Here is an 18,677-nt window from a genome sequence, read left to right as displayed (position 1 = left end):
TGAGTAGTGTCCCTTTACGCAGTACTCTAGGTGATGGCGCACCATGGCCCAGTACAGCGGCATGATAACTTTCTCCGATCTGTTCGTGATCCCCTTTTTTATCATTTCTAGTATTCTGTTTGCCCTTTTCGCCACCACCACACATTGGGTGGATGGCTTCATCGACTTGTCGATCAGAACTCCCAAGTCTCTTTACTAGGAGACTCCAAGTACTGCCCCGGACATCCTGTATTTATGCATGAGATTTTTGTTACCTACATGCATCACTTTACACTTATCCACGTTGAACCGCATCTGCCATGTTGATGCCCATTTCTCGTTGCAGATCTTTGCAATCCCCCTGTGTCTTCAGTACTGTGAATAACTTCGTATCTTCTGCAAATTTAATAACCTCACTCATCGTACCAATGTCCAGATCGTTTATAAAGATGTTGAAGAGCACGGGCCAAAGCACCGAGCCCTGCGGCACCCCACTGGTGATGCTCTTCCAGTCCGAGTATAGAGAATATTTAATCTACCATTTTACAACCTGGTATAACATTTTATAATGCCAGGATGCACGGTCTTGGAAGCTGAGACTTGGTAGAGAAGGTTGCTAAGGCTGAGGGGGAGTTAAGGCTTAAGGGAGGCAGCTGTTAACCTATTTTGCTGAGAATGAGGGAAGGAGACTGGGATGGGGGATCAGAACTAAGGGTAAAAGGGAGCTGATGGAGAAATTGGAGTGGGGGTGATTGAGGCTGGATTTGAGCTACTGAAGGAGCATTATATAGAATGACTAGCTGATGACCCGGCGTTGCACGGGTATTTAATTATAGCAATAACACAGTAAATGGATTCAAATAAAGATACTTTATAGTGGTGAATGAAATTATATTTTTACAGCTTTATAAAAAGTACAATATTCAAATTATAATGTGAAATATTTGACAAAATGAATACAATACAACAAACACAAAACTTGATTATAAACAACATTTTTAGTTTCACCTCCAGGAGCAAGAACATAAAAATTCTTGGGTGAAGAGACCCCCAGAACATATCAACCCAGGTAGTGAGGGATCTGCATACCAAGTTTCGCTCAAATCGGTCAAGCCGTTTATTATTTAGTGTGAGAATGGCAGCTGTGTACATTTTTTCCATTGACATGAATGGGTGAAATCTGATTTTCTGTTTGTAGCTCCACCGACGTGTGCAGGTGGGCCGCGAGACCTCCAGAACATATCACCCCAGGTAGTGAGGGATCTGCATACCAAGTTTCGTTCAAATCGGTCAAGCCGTTTTTGAAGTACTGTGAGAATGGCAGCTTTTTACTTTTTTTCCATTGACATGAATGGGTGAAATCTGATGTTCTGTATGTAGCTTCGCCCACGTGTGCAGGTGGGCCGAGAGACTCCCAGAACATATCACCCCAGGTAGTTGGAATTACTGTGAGAATGGCAGCGTTTTACATTTTTTCCATTGACATGAATGGGTGAAATCTGATTTTATGTTTGTAGTTCCGCCCACGTGTGCAGTTGGACCGCGAGAGCCCCAGAACATATCACCCCAGGTAGTGAGGGATCTGCATACCAAGTTTCGTTCAAATCGGTAAAGCCGTTTTTGATTTACTGTGAGAATGGCAGCAGTTTACATTTTTTCCATTGACATGAATGGGTGAAATCTGATTTTCTGTTTGTAGCTCCGCCCACATGTGCAGGTGGGCCACGAGACCCCCAGAACATATCACCCCAGGTAGTGAGGGATCTGCATACCAAGTTTCGTTCAAATCGGTCAAGCCGTTTTTGAAGTACGGTGAGAATGGCAGCTTTTAACTTTTTTTCCATTGACATGAATGGGTGAAATCTGATGTTATGTTTGTAACTCCGCCCACGTGTGCAGGTGGGCCGAGAGACCCCCAGAACATATCACCCCAGGTAGTTGGAATTACTGTGAGAATGGCAGCTTTTTAAATTTTTTCCATTGACATGAATGGGTGATATCATATTTTCTGTTTGTAGCTCCGCCCACGTGTGCAGGTGGGCTGAGAGACCCCCAGAACATATCACCCCAGGTAGTGAGGGATCTGCATACCAAGTTTCGTTCAAATAGGTCAAGCCGTTTTTGAATTACTGTGAGAATGGCAGCTTTGTACATTTTTTCCATTGACATGAATGGGTGAAATCTGATTTTATGTTTGTAGCTCCGCCCACGTGTGCATATGGGCCGCGATACCCCCAGAACATATCATCCCAGGTAGTGAGGGATCTGCATACCAAGTTTCGTTCAAATCGGTCAAGCCGTTTTTGCGTGATCGCGGCACATACACACATACATACACACCTCCGATTTTATATATATAGATTGAGGTTTGCTGGGGAAGGGAGCACTAAAGGGGGAGTAATGTCATTCAAAGGTGCCATTTGTAAAAATCATGCATAGCAGCGCCTAAATCAAGTTAGGAATAATATTTGTCATAATGTAGGTGCTGATATATTAGGGCCAAGGTTTATCTGGCCTAATATATAGGTGGATAAGAGATGTTTACCAGAGCCTAACTCAATCCACACCCAAACTCTGCCCTTAACCACACCTACTTTCCAGGTAGGTGCCTCAGTATAGATGCCTGTTGTGAGATGGTAAGCGTCTACCAGCTAATTATTTTTTTAAATTGGTTTTTAATCAGTTTTTAATGGCACTTTCAATTATCAGCACCATTAAAAAAAAATAAAATTGTTAGTCACCTACTACATTAGTAGGCGCTCCAATCTAGGCATCTACCGGTAGGTGCCATTTATAGAATCAGGGCCTTTGGGCCCTATTTTATATAGTCCACCTAAAAAATCTGCGCTGATTAGTATGGTGCTAAGGGCAATTCCATAACAGCTAGACACACCATAGAATCATGCTTAGTGCTGCCTCAGTGGGCTTAGGTGTTGCTAGCCGTCTTAACTTTAGGTGCACCCAATTTATGCCAGGGTTTTCTTCATCTAAATACCTGTGCCTAGTTCAAAAAGAGGCACATAACTCGAAAACATGCCCATGATCCACTCCAATCACACCCACTTTTAGGTAGGTACTTTAGACTAGGCACCTACTGTTATTAGAATCATGTTTTTTGAGTTATGTGCCTAACTTTCAACTATGTCCAATTAAAGCCAGTTAGGAGGTATTAAATGCCAATTATCTGCACTGATTAAACTTATTCATCAAAAAAGTTAGGTGCACTGATGTCGGCACCTAACTTTAGGTAGACTATATAGAATTGACAGTTTCTAATCTAATATTAGAAACTTCGATTTTAACCTGTGAAAGACTGCAGTATCTGCAATGGCCACAAAGTATCAGTGTTTCCTGGGCAAACTATACAGTATATCATTATAATAGAAGACTGATCCCTTGTCCTTATGAAATAATCAATCTAGGGTTCTTAAATTCTAATTACTGATATATTAAGTAATGAATTAATTTTTAAAAATTGTTAAATTTATAATTTGCATAATCCATCGTTCTAGGTGGCTTACAATGTAAATATGCATACAAAAAGGCAGTAACAAAAAAAAACAACAACAAACCAACACAATCAAATATCTGATTTACCTAATCCAAAAAAACCCTCAATTTATCTGTACAGTCTAATAATAAGCCACCCACATGTTCAGATACATAGGAAAAAAAAATATAAAGCTCAGAGGTGTAAACCATCTGAAGGAGAAATGTTTATTTATTTATTCAATTTTCTATACTGTTCTTCCAAAATGGTTTTACATGAGTTTATTCAGGTACTCAAGCATTTTCCCCTGTCTGTCCTGATGGGTTCACAATCTATCTAATGTACCTGGGGCAATGGGGGGATTAAGTGGCTTGCCTAGAATCACAAGGAGCAGCGTGGGTTTGAACCCAAAACCCCAGGGTGCTGAGGCTGTAGCTTTAATCACTGCGCCACACTCTCCCCCCTAGTGATGACTGAAAGATACAATAATGAACACATATTCATGGAAACATGTTCCTAAAAATAGAATGAGCCCAACACGTATTTTGACAAAAACATATTGTGAGGGGAATAGGCTGTTAGAACACAAACAAGATGTGGAAAAATAACTCCATATTATACTGCAATAGCCAATTCTAAATGGCCTGATGTAGTCGGGATTACATAAGGCCCATTATAGCAGGGGTGTCAAAGTCCCTCCTCGAGGGCCGCAATCCAGTCAGGTTTTCAGGATTTCCCCAATGAATATGCATGAGATCTATTAGCATACAATGAAAGTAGTGCATGCAAATAGATCTCATGCATATTCATTGGGGAAATCCCGAAAACCCGACTGGATTGCGGCCCTTGAGGAGGGACTTTGACACCCCTGCTTTAGTGACTTCAGATTCACCAAACTGAGCTTCAGCTACTCCAGGTTCAGTATTTTAACATACATTATTTGTAAGATAGTGTGTATCAAGTTGTGTTTAAAGTTAGTTAACCTTGGCTATGAATAAACTAGCTTTTCTTTTGGTATTCAACCATGTCCATGTACCAATTATTTATCCTGTGGTCTGAGTTATTCATTTGAAAATATGGTTGTCATGCTATATTTTGAGCTGCTTAAAGTGGTTCCTGTAATGCAGGGGTGTCAAAGTCCCTCCTCGAGGGCCGCAATCCAGTCGGGTTTTCGGGATTTCCCCAATGAATATGCATGAGATCTATTTGCATGCACTACTTTCATTGTATGCTAATAGATCTCATGCATATTCATTGGGGAAATCCTGAAAACTCTGCACTAAAGTCTGTGGTCTCAATTGTTTACCTTATTTATGAGAATTGAGTGATAGATAAAAATATTCTATGTCACAATTTTTTCTTCCTTATGTCTTTAGCATTTTCTTCTTAGGGCTGATGAAAACTTGGGTTGGGATTGGGCAGGACTTTGAGTAGCTTGAAGTGCCAACTTTTACAGCTGTTGGTACTTGGTAGGGATGTGCTTTTGTTTGTTCAATGAAATTTCATTTTATAAAGAAACTAACGGAGGATGTTAGACCGGCACCTCTTTGGTCATTTACCCTATATTAGATAATAGAATTATACTTATCACAAGAAAAACAGACAATTATTTGGCATAAAAATGGGCCGCAACTTTGTTTATTCAATACATCCAAGCAAATTACAGATTTAATAAATGTAGAAACCACCAACTGGACCTCCGCCATATCAGCAAGTTGTCCAATAAAGTAAATGAAACAGGTAATATGCACTGCCGTTAACAGCAAGAGTTAGTATGTATAGTTCCAGGACTTCCTAGTCTAAATTTATGTGCTATAAGACCCCAACCTCTACCATCGGGTGAAAATTGAGGTCTGTTCAAAGGACCTCTTTTGAATATATCCTTGCTTGGGTACCCCCCAAAGCTGCAACAACAGAAATAAATTAACCATATCGTTTCCGAACTGGAACTGTGAGAGGAGGAAGGAAATTTACTGACCTCGGAAGAATCTTGCATAAAACCCCTGCCTTAGCCTCACCTCACTTGAAAGGAAGGCTCCCATTGGAGGAGCACACCTGCTATATTAAAGCAGTTTTTTAAAAATCCAATCCTGAGTCAGGCTTGCCCCACTCTGTCAGCATTTGAATTCCGGCAGTTTCTGGCAAATTCTAAGCCCCCCCCCCCAAAGAAGCAAAGCCTATCCTGGTCCTCCATATCCCAGACCGCGTTGTGTGCAGCTAACCCTCCTTCCATCCCTATTAACGATGTGCTCTAGACAAGCCTATTGCCCTAATTAATAAGAGAAAAGCAAACAAAATCTTGTTGGTTTTCATTTGCTTTCATTAAAAAAAGATCTGACCCTGCCTTATGCTTAAAAAGAACAAAAATACATTTCCCAGGTTCTCTCTTCATCCCTTTTAGGTTCATCAATACTGTGGGACATCTGAACCATTCACAGGACAGGAATTATTTCCTGGTTACTTCTGTTCCACTGATGTAGTAATACAGATGGCACTGGCTAACCTGAGGCTGCACCTTGAATACTGTGTGCAATTTTGGTTGCCGTATCTCAAAAAAGATATAGCAGAATTAGAAAAGGTACAGAGAAGGGCGACAAAAATGATAAAAGGAACGGGACAACTTTCCTATGAAGAAAGGCTAAAGTGGCTAGGGTTCTTCAGCTTGGAAAAGAGACGGCTCAAGGGTGATATGATAGAGGTCTATAAAATACTGAGGAGAGAGGAAAGGGTAGATGTGAATCATTTGTTCACTCTTTCCAAAAATAGGGGGGCATGCGATGAAGCTACTAAGTAGTAGATTTAAAACAAACTAGAGAATATTTTTATTCACACAACATGTAATTGAACTCTGGAATTCATTTCCGGAGAATGTGGTGAAATCAGTTAGCTTAGCAGGGTTTTAAAAAGGTTTGGCTAATTTCCTGAAAGAGAAGTCCATAATCCATTATTGAGATGGCTTGGGGAAATCCATTCTTTATTCCTAGGATAAGGAGCATAAAATCTGTTTTCTACTTGGGATTTTGCTAGGTACTTGAGACCTGGGTTGGCCACTGTTGGAAACAGGATACTGAGCTTGATGGACTTTCAGTCTGTCTCAGTATGGCAATTCTTATGTTCTTATGATGCCATTTTGAATATTTTATTTACCAGCCAGTAGTAGGTATTACTGCATTGGTAGGACATGAATGACTGATAATTTCTGTTGCCCAGTGAAGAGCCTACATGGTAATAGGGAGAAAGAGGGTTGGGAGGAGGAGAGAAGGCTGTTAGTCTTATTTTGTTTTTGTTTTGTAGTGGAGATTATAGGGCCTGATAGTAGAGGTAACGCAGTATGGCCCCTCTCACAAATGAATAAAGTTGTACAGAGTGACTGCGACAGCATATCTCCCTCCAAAACCATATTCCTCTCAACTGACCTGCCCTGTAGCTCCCCCCTCCCCCCCCCCACACACCACTTGGCTTTCAGATGAGTTAAATATCTTCCCATGCAGGGTCACAACACTGCTAACCATAATGTGTCAATGGCATCCATCACTTCCAGCCTGCCTTCGTACGTTTCTTTTTTATTTTAACTTTCTTTTTATTAATTTTAGAAATTTTTACAAGCAAAACAAAATACTTCAGCACAAAATAGGATTACAGGATATAAAGTCTAAACAGGTAGTAAGCTAACCAAAAATGATAAGAATCTTCTGTGTATGGCCGTTTGGTGGGGGATGGGCTGGGGAGGGCTTCAGTGGCTTGGAGGGTGTAGTTGGGCTGGAGTAGGTTTTAATGGAGATTTCGGCAGTTGGAACCCAAGCACAGTACCGGGTAGAGCTTTGGATTCTTCCCCAGAAATAGCTAAGAAAAAAAATTTAAAAATTTAAATTGAATCAGGTTGGGCAGACTGGATGGACCATTCGGGTCTTTATCTGCTGTCATCTATGTTTATGTTTAGGGGGGAATTCATCAATGAGTGCTAACCATGTTAGTGCACGCTAAACCTACATACTGTGTCTGAATTCAAGAAAGCCTGGGATAGGCACATGGGATCTCTTAGAGAGAGGAAGAGATAATGGTTACTGCGAATGGGCAGACTGGATGGGCCATTTGACCTTTATCTGCCATCATGTTTCTATGTTACATTTCCAATCTATATAGGAAACTTATTCTCCAAAAATTGCTTAAGATGAACAGGGTCATAGAATATATGAGGGACCTTCAAAAAGTTTTCGCACTTTTATTTTTTTTAACACTATTTATTAAATATCTCAAAAGCAAATTACATCACTATCTGCAAGGTGAGCCAGGTTGCCTGTCTGATTAGTCACATGACATTTCTACAACACACTCTCTTATCACTTCTCCCGCACCAACCATTTCCTGCTAAAGTATAAAAGTGCAGAAATTTTTTGAAGAACCCTCGTATACAGTATTTAACATTCTGAATTTTCACTAACCATTTCAAAGGAAATCAGAGGAAAAATTCCCTCCCCCCCCCTTTGAAGTATGCAAAGGCAAATCTTCTAAAAGGTCTTACACCTACACATCAGGAAAACACAATTTATAGTCTTTAAATAATGCTATTTTATACTAGAAAAACAGATAAAGAAAGAATCAAATTTTTATCTTATTCAAAACCAAATGATGTCAGAAGTGTAGCACAAGTGACTTGCCCAGAGTCACATAGAGCTGCACTGGAAATCAAACCCAGTTCCCCAGATTCCTAGGGCACTGCACTAACCACTAAACCATTAAGCTACTCCTCCGCACTTGAACATATTGTCATTTTGTGAAGCAGGTTTCTTTGGCAGTTGTTTGTTCTGGAATAACATGATACACAAACAACAGCCACATCTATAGACACCACCGCATACACTGTGCTGCAGTTCATGAAGGAATCATAAAACAAAGGACAAAGCCAAGGTCACCAAGGGCGTTTCAGCCTGTAAAGGCCTTCCTCGGGGAATACTGAGCAGTTGCTGAACTCTACATTCACGATGCGCTCCTGCTGCGAATACACTATTTGTATCCGCAGCAGGAGCGGGTCGTGAATGTAGAGTTCAGCAACTGGTCAGAATCACACATGAATGAAACATTAATTTGTTTTGATATTTTTCAAGTGTTGATATTGTAACTATCCAAAAAGACTCCCTTGTTGGTTTTGAGAAATCCAAATACAGTAGTAGACATGATCAAGACATTCAAATACCTCACGGGCCGTATCGAGGTAGAAGAAGATATCTTCTTTTTCTAACGGCGACAAGAGGACATCCATGGAAAATCAGGGGCGGGAAATTGCACGGCGACACCAGGAAATACTTTTTCACCGAAAGAGTGGTTGATCGCTGGAACAGACTTCCACTTCAGGTGATCGAGGCAAGCAGCGTGCCTGATTTTAAGAAGAAATGGGATCGTCACGTGAGATCCCTGCACAGAGCTAAATAGGGGAGGGTCATTAGGGTGGGCAGACTAGATGGGCCGCAGCCCTTATCTGCCGTCTTTTTCTATGTTTCTATGTAGCAACATTCCATGCTACCAATCCTAGGGCAAGCAATGGCTTCTCCCATCTCTGTCTCAATAGCAGACTATATGGACTCTTCCTCCAGGAACCTGACCAAACCTTTTTTAAGACCATCTACATCAGGGCTGCCCAAGTCCGGTCCTCGAGATCTGATGGCAGGCTAGGTTTTCAGGCTATCCACAATGAATATGCATGAGAGAGATTTGCATACCAAGAAAGCAGTGCAGGCAAATCTTTCTCATGCATATTCATTGTGGATATCCTGAAATCCTGACCTGCCAGTAGATCTCAAGGATCGGCTTGGGCAGCCCTGATCTACATTATCTGTTACCATATCCTCTGGCAATGAGTTCCAGAGCTTAACTTTTATATATTCCAATACAATTCATTTATTTTATTCTGCATAATACCTCTACAGCTCAACACAGATTACAAGAAGCAAGAGACTGAAATAACCAGGGAAGATATAAGTTTTAAGCCTCCTAATAATCAAGAGACTGCATCCTTCCTTCCTATTAGAGCAGGGGTAGGGAACTCCGGTCCTCGAGAGCCATAGTCCAATCAGGTTTTCAGGATTTCCTCAATGAATATGCATGAGATCTATTTGCATGCACTGCTTTCAATTGATATTCATTGGGGAAATCCTGAAAACCCAACTGGAATACGGCTCTCGAGGACTGGAGTTCCCTACCCCTGTATTAGAGTGTAGATTCTATCTAGCATATTAATTCCCTTTTAATAGATATTCCTTAAACAAAGAGAATTTAACCATCTTTCTAAATGTAAGAACATTAAAGAGCTGTCTCATATATAATGGAAGATTGTTCCAAGTAGAAATTGCTTGATAAAAGAAAGAATGACAATTGTTTTCACTTAATCCCTTTAAATCAGGGATGTCAAAGTCCCTCGAGGGCCACAATCCAGTCGGGTTTCATTGTTTGCTAATAGATCTCATGCATATTTATTGGGTAAATCCTGAAAACCCGACTGGATTGCGGCCCTCGAGGAGGGTGTATGCTAATAGATCTCATGCATATTCATTGGAAAATCCTGAAAATCCGACTGGATTGCGGCCCTCGAGGAGGGACTTTGACACCCCTGCTTTAAATGAAGGATAATTTAGTTTTATATGACTTTTTGAGTGAAAAAATAGTTTCTCCTATTGGTTTTAAAAGTATTTCCCTGTAACTTCATCGAGTTTCTCTTATGCTTTATAATTTTTGATGGAGTTAAAAAATTGATTTACTTTTACCGGTTCTACACCATTCCGCATTTTATAAACTTCGATCATATCTCCCCTCAGCAGTCTCTTTTCCAAGTCTTTCCTCATATCAGAGGAGTTCCACCCCTTTATTATCTTGTTTGCTATTCTTTAACCTTTTCTATCTCCGCCATATCTTTTTTTACGATACGGCGCCAAGAATTTAACGCAATATTCAATGTGAGGTCGTAGCATTTACCATCCCTTTTCTAATAAAGTCTGGAATTCCCCCAGTGGTGTAGCGAGGGTAGGAGGTGCCCTCCTCTCTGTCCCCGTTCCATCCATGCCAACCCCCCATACCCTCCTCTCCACCTCCCGTGCTCCATCTACGCCACACTTGCGCCCTCCCTTCCCACCCCTTCGATAGCATAAGCAGCTTCTCCAGTTGCTGTTCATGCTAGCTTTTCCTATGACATTACTTCCTGGTCCCACGACTCAGAAGTGATTTCAGAGGAAGCCAGGTTGGCACGAGCAGCAGGCTAGAGTAGTTGCTCGCACTGGCAGAGATTTTAAAGAGCTATGGGGGGGGGGGGGCAGGGAGGGGAACATGGCATGGGGGAGCAGAGAGGTGCCGGCTCCCCCGCCAAGATGCTCTCTGGGGCGGTCTGCCCCCTCCACCCCTCCCCCCTTACTACGCCACTGGATTCCCCACTGTTTTGAGTGTCCAGCAGTAACTGTTACAAACCTGACTATTCAGTAAAGGCATGGGTGACTACAAAATGGCCATAGGCAGAATAGAAATTTTTTAAATAAATAAATCTAAGCACATCTTCCTTTGCAATCAGTTCTACTCCTTGGGAGCCAGAATGCTGTGCAGTATTTCCCCTCTGAAAACAAGTGATCTGCAGTCCCATAACTCACATGATGTGCTCTGTCTGTCAGCCTGGGGTTCCCAGATTTTCCTTCTGGTAAAAGAGGACAGGTGGCCCAGCCTCATTCCACTCTGCCCCATTCCGCCCCCAAACCCAGCCCCACACAAACCTTGTCTCTTCGAGCTGGGGCTGATGTGATGTGATGATGTTGCATGTATGCGCGCATGTGTCATCATGTCATCACATTGCATCCACGCGTGCACAGATGCACTCCAGCCCCGACCCCGATCTCACCAGCTTTTCAAAAACCGGACAAAGTGCCGAGTTTTGAATAGCCATCTGGACGCCCGGACATGGCCTCTAAAAGAGTACATGTCTGGGGAAATCTGAACATCTGGTAGCCCTATGTCAATCATATCTCTTAAATGTATCCTGTAATCTGAGAGGGAGCAGAACAGACACATATCAGATGACTTTAATGGTTTACAGTAGAAGCAATACATTGCTATATGCTTTGGTTCTTTTCCTCATCCTGCCCTTGAAGACATGTAATAAAGGAGAGTTCACACTGGATCAAATATCTTGCAACGGGCAATAACACTGGCAGGCGGGGTCTGCTACTTAGTTTTAGTCCGCCACAAAACATAAAAGGGTAAATATATCAAAAGTATGCTGAAATGTAGGTGCTGGATGACAGGGGCGGTTCAAGGCAATCTACTGCCTGAGGCGAGGGATGAATTGCCCCACCCCCATGAGCATTCAAAATGGGGGTGGAGCAAGGGCTGCCCCAACTATTAGACAAGACTGGACAACTGCCTATGGCAGCAGCTTCTTAGAGGGTAGTAGCTTCAGTAACACAGTAAATGACAGCAGATCCTCACGCACCACTCTTTTTAGGCCGAGGTCACTCATGTTTAAAGCAAAACAATAGATCCTGCCAGACAAACTCAAAGAACCTTGTTTCTCGCCACACATGTTAACCTGCTTTTCTGCAAGAACACAAAGGAGATAGATGATGCTCAAACAACAAGGAGCAAAATGAGAAAGAAAGCAAAAGAAAAGCTCAGTTTAAAATACCATAATAAAATTAGTTATATGGGAGCTGATATTCTACCTCCCCACAACGTGCAGATCAGAACTAGAACATTTCTCCATGGGAGTCGCCATACAAAAAAAAAAAATATATATACTGACTTTCATGTTATTTGAGCAATAGCAACACAAAACACCAAAGAAGCAAGCAACAAAGTTATCCCACCGTTTCTTCTCAATCTTTGGCCCATGTATCCTAGACCTGGTTAAATGTAGCTTAGCCTCTGGATCCTTACCAACACAGTGGAAAAAATCAATCATCTACCCAAATATCAAGGACCACAAAATTAGCACCCAGGAAATATTTAATTATTGGCCCATAGCCAATATTCCCTTTTTAGCTAAGCTCATTGAAAAATAGTCTTCTCTCAAATTACCGACTTCATTGAAAAAACAAAGGTCCTACACCCAAACCAGACAGGATTTAGCCAACACCGTTCAACCAAACTCTCACTCATAGGTCTAACCACAAAGATACTTTATCACCATTAATCAGTCTTGCTCATTTCTCTGGATCTCTCCTCTGCATTTGACACAATCGACCACATACTCCTTCTATCACGTCTCCAAGAAATTGGAATCCATGACTAAGTCTTGAACTGGTTTTCCTCTTTCTTTACTGAAAGATTATCAAATGTAGTTTTCAATACCTCATACTCAGAATCTTTTATAAACAAACACGGTATCCCTCAAGGCTCCATCTTATCCCCCCTACTCTTTAATATATTTATGGCACCACTTCTAACCCTAGGCCAATCCATCGGCTTTACAATGTTTGCTTATGCAGATGATGTGCAATTATTTCATTCAATCAATCTGAAAGACCCAGACGAAGTAACACTCATTAACCAGAAACTGGAGAAGGTTAAATCATGGCTAGTTTCAAACATGCTAGCTCTCAATGTGGAAAAATCCAAATTAATGATCTTCCCTATTAAAGAAGGTCTGTTGATTCCTCAAACATTAAAATTGTAAATTCATTAAAATTACTAGGGATCACCTTCGACAGTAAATTCAACTACCATCTTCACATTAGTACTGTAGTTCAGAGTTGTTTTCATAGACTCCGAATGCTAAACTGTTGGAACCTTCCTCTTTAAACATACTAATTCATTCCCTAGTGATATCATGTATCGATTACTGTAACTCCCTCTACAAAGGCATAACAAAAAAAGAACTAAGATGCCTCCAAATTGTGCAAAATACTGCAATAAAAATTATATTTAATGCTAAAAAATACGATCATGTTTACCTCCTCTTGTGCAAAGCACATTGGTTGCCTGTTGGAACACAGAATTAGTTATAAAATTCTATTACTTACATTCAAGACATGTCAAAGTAACCAACCTGAATTTATTAATAGTTTACTAATCCCCTATTGCCCATCTGAAACACTTCGCTTTATGTCTCAAAATCTTCTTGCAGTCCCATCTCTCAAGTACATAAATGCAATAAGATCCAATAATTTTGCAGTGACTGTGCCATCCCTTTGGAATTTTATTCCTAATTATCTTTGCTCCATTTTAAAACAAAGCTGAAAACATTTTTGTTCAAAGATGCATTTGATATTTAACTGCCCTTATAAGGGCTTCACAGACAATGACAGCAGAAGGCATCATCTTTCCCTTCCTGGTTGTTTTCTCCCTAATTGTACTCTTTCCTTAAAATATTGTAATTCCTACCCTTCTTTCCATTTGTTCCCGTTTGTCTTTGTCTGAGTATGTTACGTATATTTTAATTGTCAACTGCAAACCCTATTTTTATTGTACACTGCTCAGAAATCTGATTAAGCGGTATAAAATTTTTTTAATAAACTTGAAACTTGAAAACTCTCCACTACCAGGCACATTGTGAAATAGAAAACCTGAAAAGGGACCCCATATTTTGTACTGAATACAGTACAAGACATTTGCAATTAATATTTCCCAAAGCTAAAATATTTCAATTAATAAATTCCAAATAAAACACTTTATTCTACCTTTGTTTTCTAGACTTGGAGACCAGTCAGGAACAGTTTGCAGTAGTCTAAGAGGAAACTACTAAGATTATGGATAAGGGCTTTTGTGATGTCTCAGGGCTAGATACACAAAACATGGTCGCTAAGATCGTGTGGGTCGCTGTGGGCTGATTTTTTGGCCAATTTTGAAACAGCAATCAATTTTCCAACAAATCTGCATGCAAATAATTTGCGTGGAGGTTTGCCATAATCCCATCCAATCAGTCGCTGTGAGAGTGACTTTAATACATGCCTATCTGGTTTGGGGAAGCCCTGTGGTGGGGAGTAGGGACAGCAGGCAGCTGGACCCTAATCCTCAGCACTGCACCAGCTGAGCGGTTTACTGGAGTGGCCAAGGGGATTGCCAGCTCAAAAAAGGAAAAACAAAAACACACAGGTACAAAAATTAAAGATTTTATTTCCCCCATACTCTGGGGTGTCGGAGCAAGTGTAACCAAGTTCAGTCCAGTGCTTCCACCATGCACTGATTTATTCAAAACAGTTTGAAAGCAAAGCATAAACTTCTTGTCACAAAATGAAAGGGAAGTTGCTACAAACACAGTCTGTAATGGAGACATAGGATTACTTTTCATCTTGTGAGCTTCAATTTCGATTAGGGCTTTATCTTTAATCCTTAGCAATGCTGCTGCCGTGCTTGTCAATTAAAGAGGGACACAGTAAATCTTCTTAATGGGATTGAAACTGCTCTGAGACATGTCAGCTCTACTGCTCAATGTTTCTCACTGTAACACACATTCCAACTAACACTACACTCATTCCTTATGTTCTAGTCCCCTGGCTCCCACTGCATTTCATTACCTTCCAACAAACTCATTGTATCACATTCCCCCTCACTCATGCACATCTGGCTGAATATCACTTTCCCCAAATAAAGAAACTAGGCCTATATTTTACTCACCTGCTACCTGGGTTAAATCCTGACCAGATCTATCTATAGAACTAGGTTTGGACAGTTTCCTTGCCAGAAATCCAGGGTTATCTTTGGTTCTTCAAGTAGCTTCACCTCCTGAGGACAATAGGCTTTTGCCCTGTGGCTTCTGTGCTGTATCAGGAATGAAGCTTTGGTTGGGAATGGAGCTGTTCCTCCTTAGCTTCAGTTCTCTCCTCTGTTTACTTATCCTGCAGGGACAGCTAGAGTTCTCATTGGCTATTCATTAACTAGTCTGCCTGCTTTGAATAAAGCTTTCCCTGGTGTGTTCTTAGGTGTAATTGTTTCCACTCCACCCCTTCTCTCTGGGATTTTCCTTTACCAGTGGGCTTTGAAACTAACTGCTGACTCACAGGCTTCTCACCTGAAGGCAAATAAGCTTTTGTTACAGAGACGTCTCTGACTTTTGAAGCCTCATGTGTAACCTGAGTAACATTCTTACTGCACTTCTCCTTAGTGACAGGGCTTGGCACGGCCTGCACCTTAGGCAATTTGCTGACTGCATGCTTTTCCCTGTCACAGCCCGAACAGCTGAGCAGCAAGAGAAGCCCCAAAATAGCCTCTTGCCACTCAGCTGTTTGGGTTTTGTTTTGTTTTAATGGCACAGATGTTGTGCATGTGTTACATGGCATGGTATTTTTTTATGGGCACAACATCTGTGCCCTTAGAAAAAAAAAACCACAACATGCAGAACTGTCATTTTTTTCGGGTCAACAGCACTAATCCGATTCTGGCATGCCATATTAGGCCATCGATCAGATGGCTTGTTTTAATATGAATGATTTTATTTGCATGTCAGAATCAGAGAATGTATGACTGCATGGAAAACCACACAGTGAGCCCTTTTGTGCATTGGGTCAGCAAATTCGATCAGTTGCTAAACCAGTCAAACCGGTTTAGCAATGATCATTAGATGATCGGAAACTTTAGTGCATCTAGCCCTCAGAAAGGAAGGGATGGATTTTAGTGATGTGTCATGTATCACTCACCTGTTGGTGTGGGCCAGGTGATTGTGAAGAACCTTTCTGTGTCCTCAGGCTCCTGTATGCACAGAATATATGTCTTACAAATGAAAGCCGTTATGCCCTTGATTGGGATCAATCAGGTTTTCCGTAGAGGACCTGGAGATTACTAGTTTATCTTTCTTAGTTCATCTGAAAAAGGTGGTATAGGCCAAGTCACTTATTCCAAGAATAAGTTGTACTCAAAAGGGTAGCAGAGTCCAAAACACTAGTTCAAAAATGTGTTCCCATAATCACTCTCCTTTTAATCCGTGCCCTTGATAAGGCTGCAGTACTCAATACAATAAACATTGGACAGGCTTAACAAAAGAGCCTGCCCTCCTGTCACCATTCTTGTAGATTTTTTTCTCTAGCTACATCCACCCACAAGTAGGTAACAGTCCATTGTACTTCTTAAAACACAACAATATAGAACAGCAGTTCCATACCGAACATATGTTTTGCCATATTGGAACAGACTGAAGGTCCATTAAGTCCAACATCATGTTTCCACCAGTGGCCAATCCAGGTTGCAAGAACCTGGCAAGATCCAAAAGCTGATTTTATGCTGCTCATCCTAGAAATAAACAGTGGCTTTTTCTAAGTCCATCTTAATAATGAATTATGGGTTACTTTTTTAGGAAATTATCCAAACATTTTTAAACCCTACTAAGCTAACTGCTTTTACCGCATTCTTTAGCAACAAATCCCAGAGTTTAATTACATGATGAATGAAGAAATATGTTCTCTGGTTTGTTTTAAATAAATTGTTGTTGTTGTTAGGTGCCATTGACTCGTGCTCAAGTCCTAGTTTAATAGTTTAATAATGTACTTGATATCCCACCCTTCAAACAATTGTCAGAGTGGAGTACAATGCCCCTAGTCCTGGTATTTTTGGAAAGAGCAAAATGCAATTCATGTCTACCCATTCTACTCCACTCAGTATTTTATAGATCTCTATCATATCTTCCTTCAGCTGTCATTTCTACAAGCTGAACTCTAGCCGCTTTAACCTTTCCTCATAGGGAAGTTGTTCACCCCCTTTATTATTTCCACTGTCCTCTGTATCTTTTCTAATTCTGCTACATCTTTTTTGAGATGCAGTCACCAGAATTATACACAGTATGGTCACACCACAGATTGATGCAAAGGCATTATAATATTCTCATTTTTGTTTTCTATTCCTTTTCTAATAATTCCTAACATTCTATTTGCTTTCTTAATCACTGCTGCACACTGAGTATAGGGTTTCAACATATCATTAATGATGATATTTAGATTCTTTCCCTGGTGGGTGGCTCCTAATATGGAATTGTGCATCACATACTGTAACTATAATTTGGTTTCCTCTTTCCTACAAGCATCACTTTGCATTTTGCTCACTTTGCATTCTGCAATTTGGCTGTCCAGTCTCCCAGTCTCGTAAGGTCTTCTTACAATTTTTTACAATCTTCTTGTAGATTTAAAAACTTTGAATAACTTTGTGAGATCAATAAATTTAATTACTTCACTAATTTCCTTCTCTAGGTCATTTATAAGTATGTTAAAAATCAGAAGTCCCAGCAAGTTTGTAGTCGGCAGTCTCTGATTCAGCTCCTTCTAGGTCAGCCTCCCAAAAAGAAAGACTCTGCTTTAGCTCCCCCTTTTATAGGGCAATAGATTCCTCCTCTGTCTCCAGTTGGAGGGGCCTAATGACCTGCCTTCCTTATTGGAACACTGGGAGAGCCTATCATGGGATTTCCAGTGGGTTTCCCTTTCTGTCCTCTCTTGGATTGATTTTACAGTTGAGTGTGCAGGCCTCATCTCCGTATGGGGATCTGGAGCTGATTTCTGGATTCTGACTTCTGCCTTCATCCTTTTCCCAATTTCCTGTGCTTCTGTAGTCCCCATAACATGATTGAACAGAGAAAAAAAATAACAGTATTTTGAATGTGTGTAAAGATGACTCAAAAGCCATGGGCTAAGGGACTATAAAAACAACAACATTACACACAGAAACAGAGAAGGGGCAAAGATGAGGGTGTTTAAAGGGAAGAATAGTTGAAAACCATATCCTTGCAGTATGGATGGAGGTTCTCTGTCTTATCTAGCAAAATTGTTATCAAGATCAGTTATTCACAATGATAGTACTGATATAAGTTGTAAGCTGTTAATTGTTTTAAAAAAATGGATTGATTTCCTTTCTCAGAGCATGCCATTCTTTTCCAATATCCTTTCAGGTTAGTGCCTATAGTAGATATGTACTAGTCTGGTCCAAATGGGCTTTCTGTTATCACTTACATTTTGTCCTGAAAGATTTGGAAAATGCGCTAATTCAGTGTCTCTTATTATGCAGACAATCCTGGACACCGTCGAATAAGACCAGCTCAAGTACGGTGGAAACTACAGAGTAAGGATGAGTGCATGTGTTGTAATTATTTCAGTTCTGTATTTCAAAAGTCCATTTTCTTATGGTTATGATTTAATTATTTATATTCCTCCTAAAATCAAGGTGGATTACAATTTTATACACATTAAATTAAAGCAACACAACAAATTACACAACAATCATAATTAAAGACACAAGGCAATAATCCAATACTAACCCATCT

At 40.6% G+C, this 18,677-nt stretch overlaps 1 protein-coding gene across 6 annotated transcripts in view; it reads left to right on the top strand.

Annotated features, from left to right (window-relative positions):
* SCEL (sciellin) overlaps positions 1–18,677 on the top strand; it is a 314,001-nt gene that overhangs the window by 122,298 nt on the left and 173,026 nt on the right. For all 6 annotated transcript variants that reach the window (XM_033948694.1, XM_033948696.1, XM_033948691.1 and 3 more), the window contains exon 10: positions 18,422–18,475. In XM_033948694.1, coding sequence (XP_033804585.1) covers positions 18,422–18,475 — 54 coding nt within the window. The remainder of the gene's footprint in view (positions 1–18,421; positions 18,476–18,677) is intronic.

The sequence above is a fragment of the Geotrypetes seraphini genome, chromosome 6 (assembly GCF_902459505.1).
Source record: "Geotrypetes seraphini chromosome 6, aGeoSer1.1, whole genome shotgun sequence".
Classification (NCBI taxonomy): Eukaryota; Metazoa; Chordata; class Amphibia; order Gymnophiona; family Dermophiidae; genus Geotrypetes; species Geotrypetes seraphini.
Note: the sequence above shows the minus strand (reverse complement) of the source record. Positions and strands in the feature narration are given on the sequence as shown.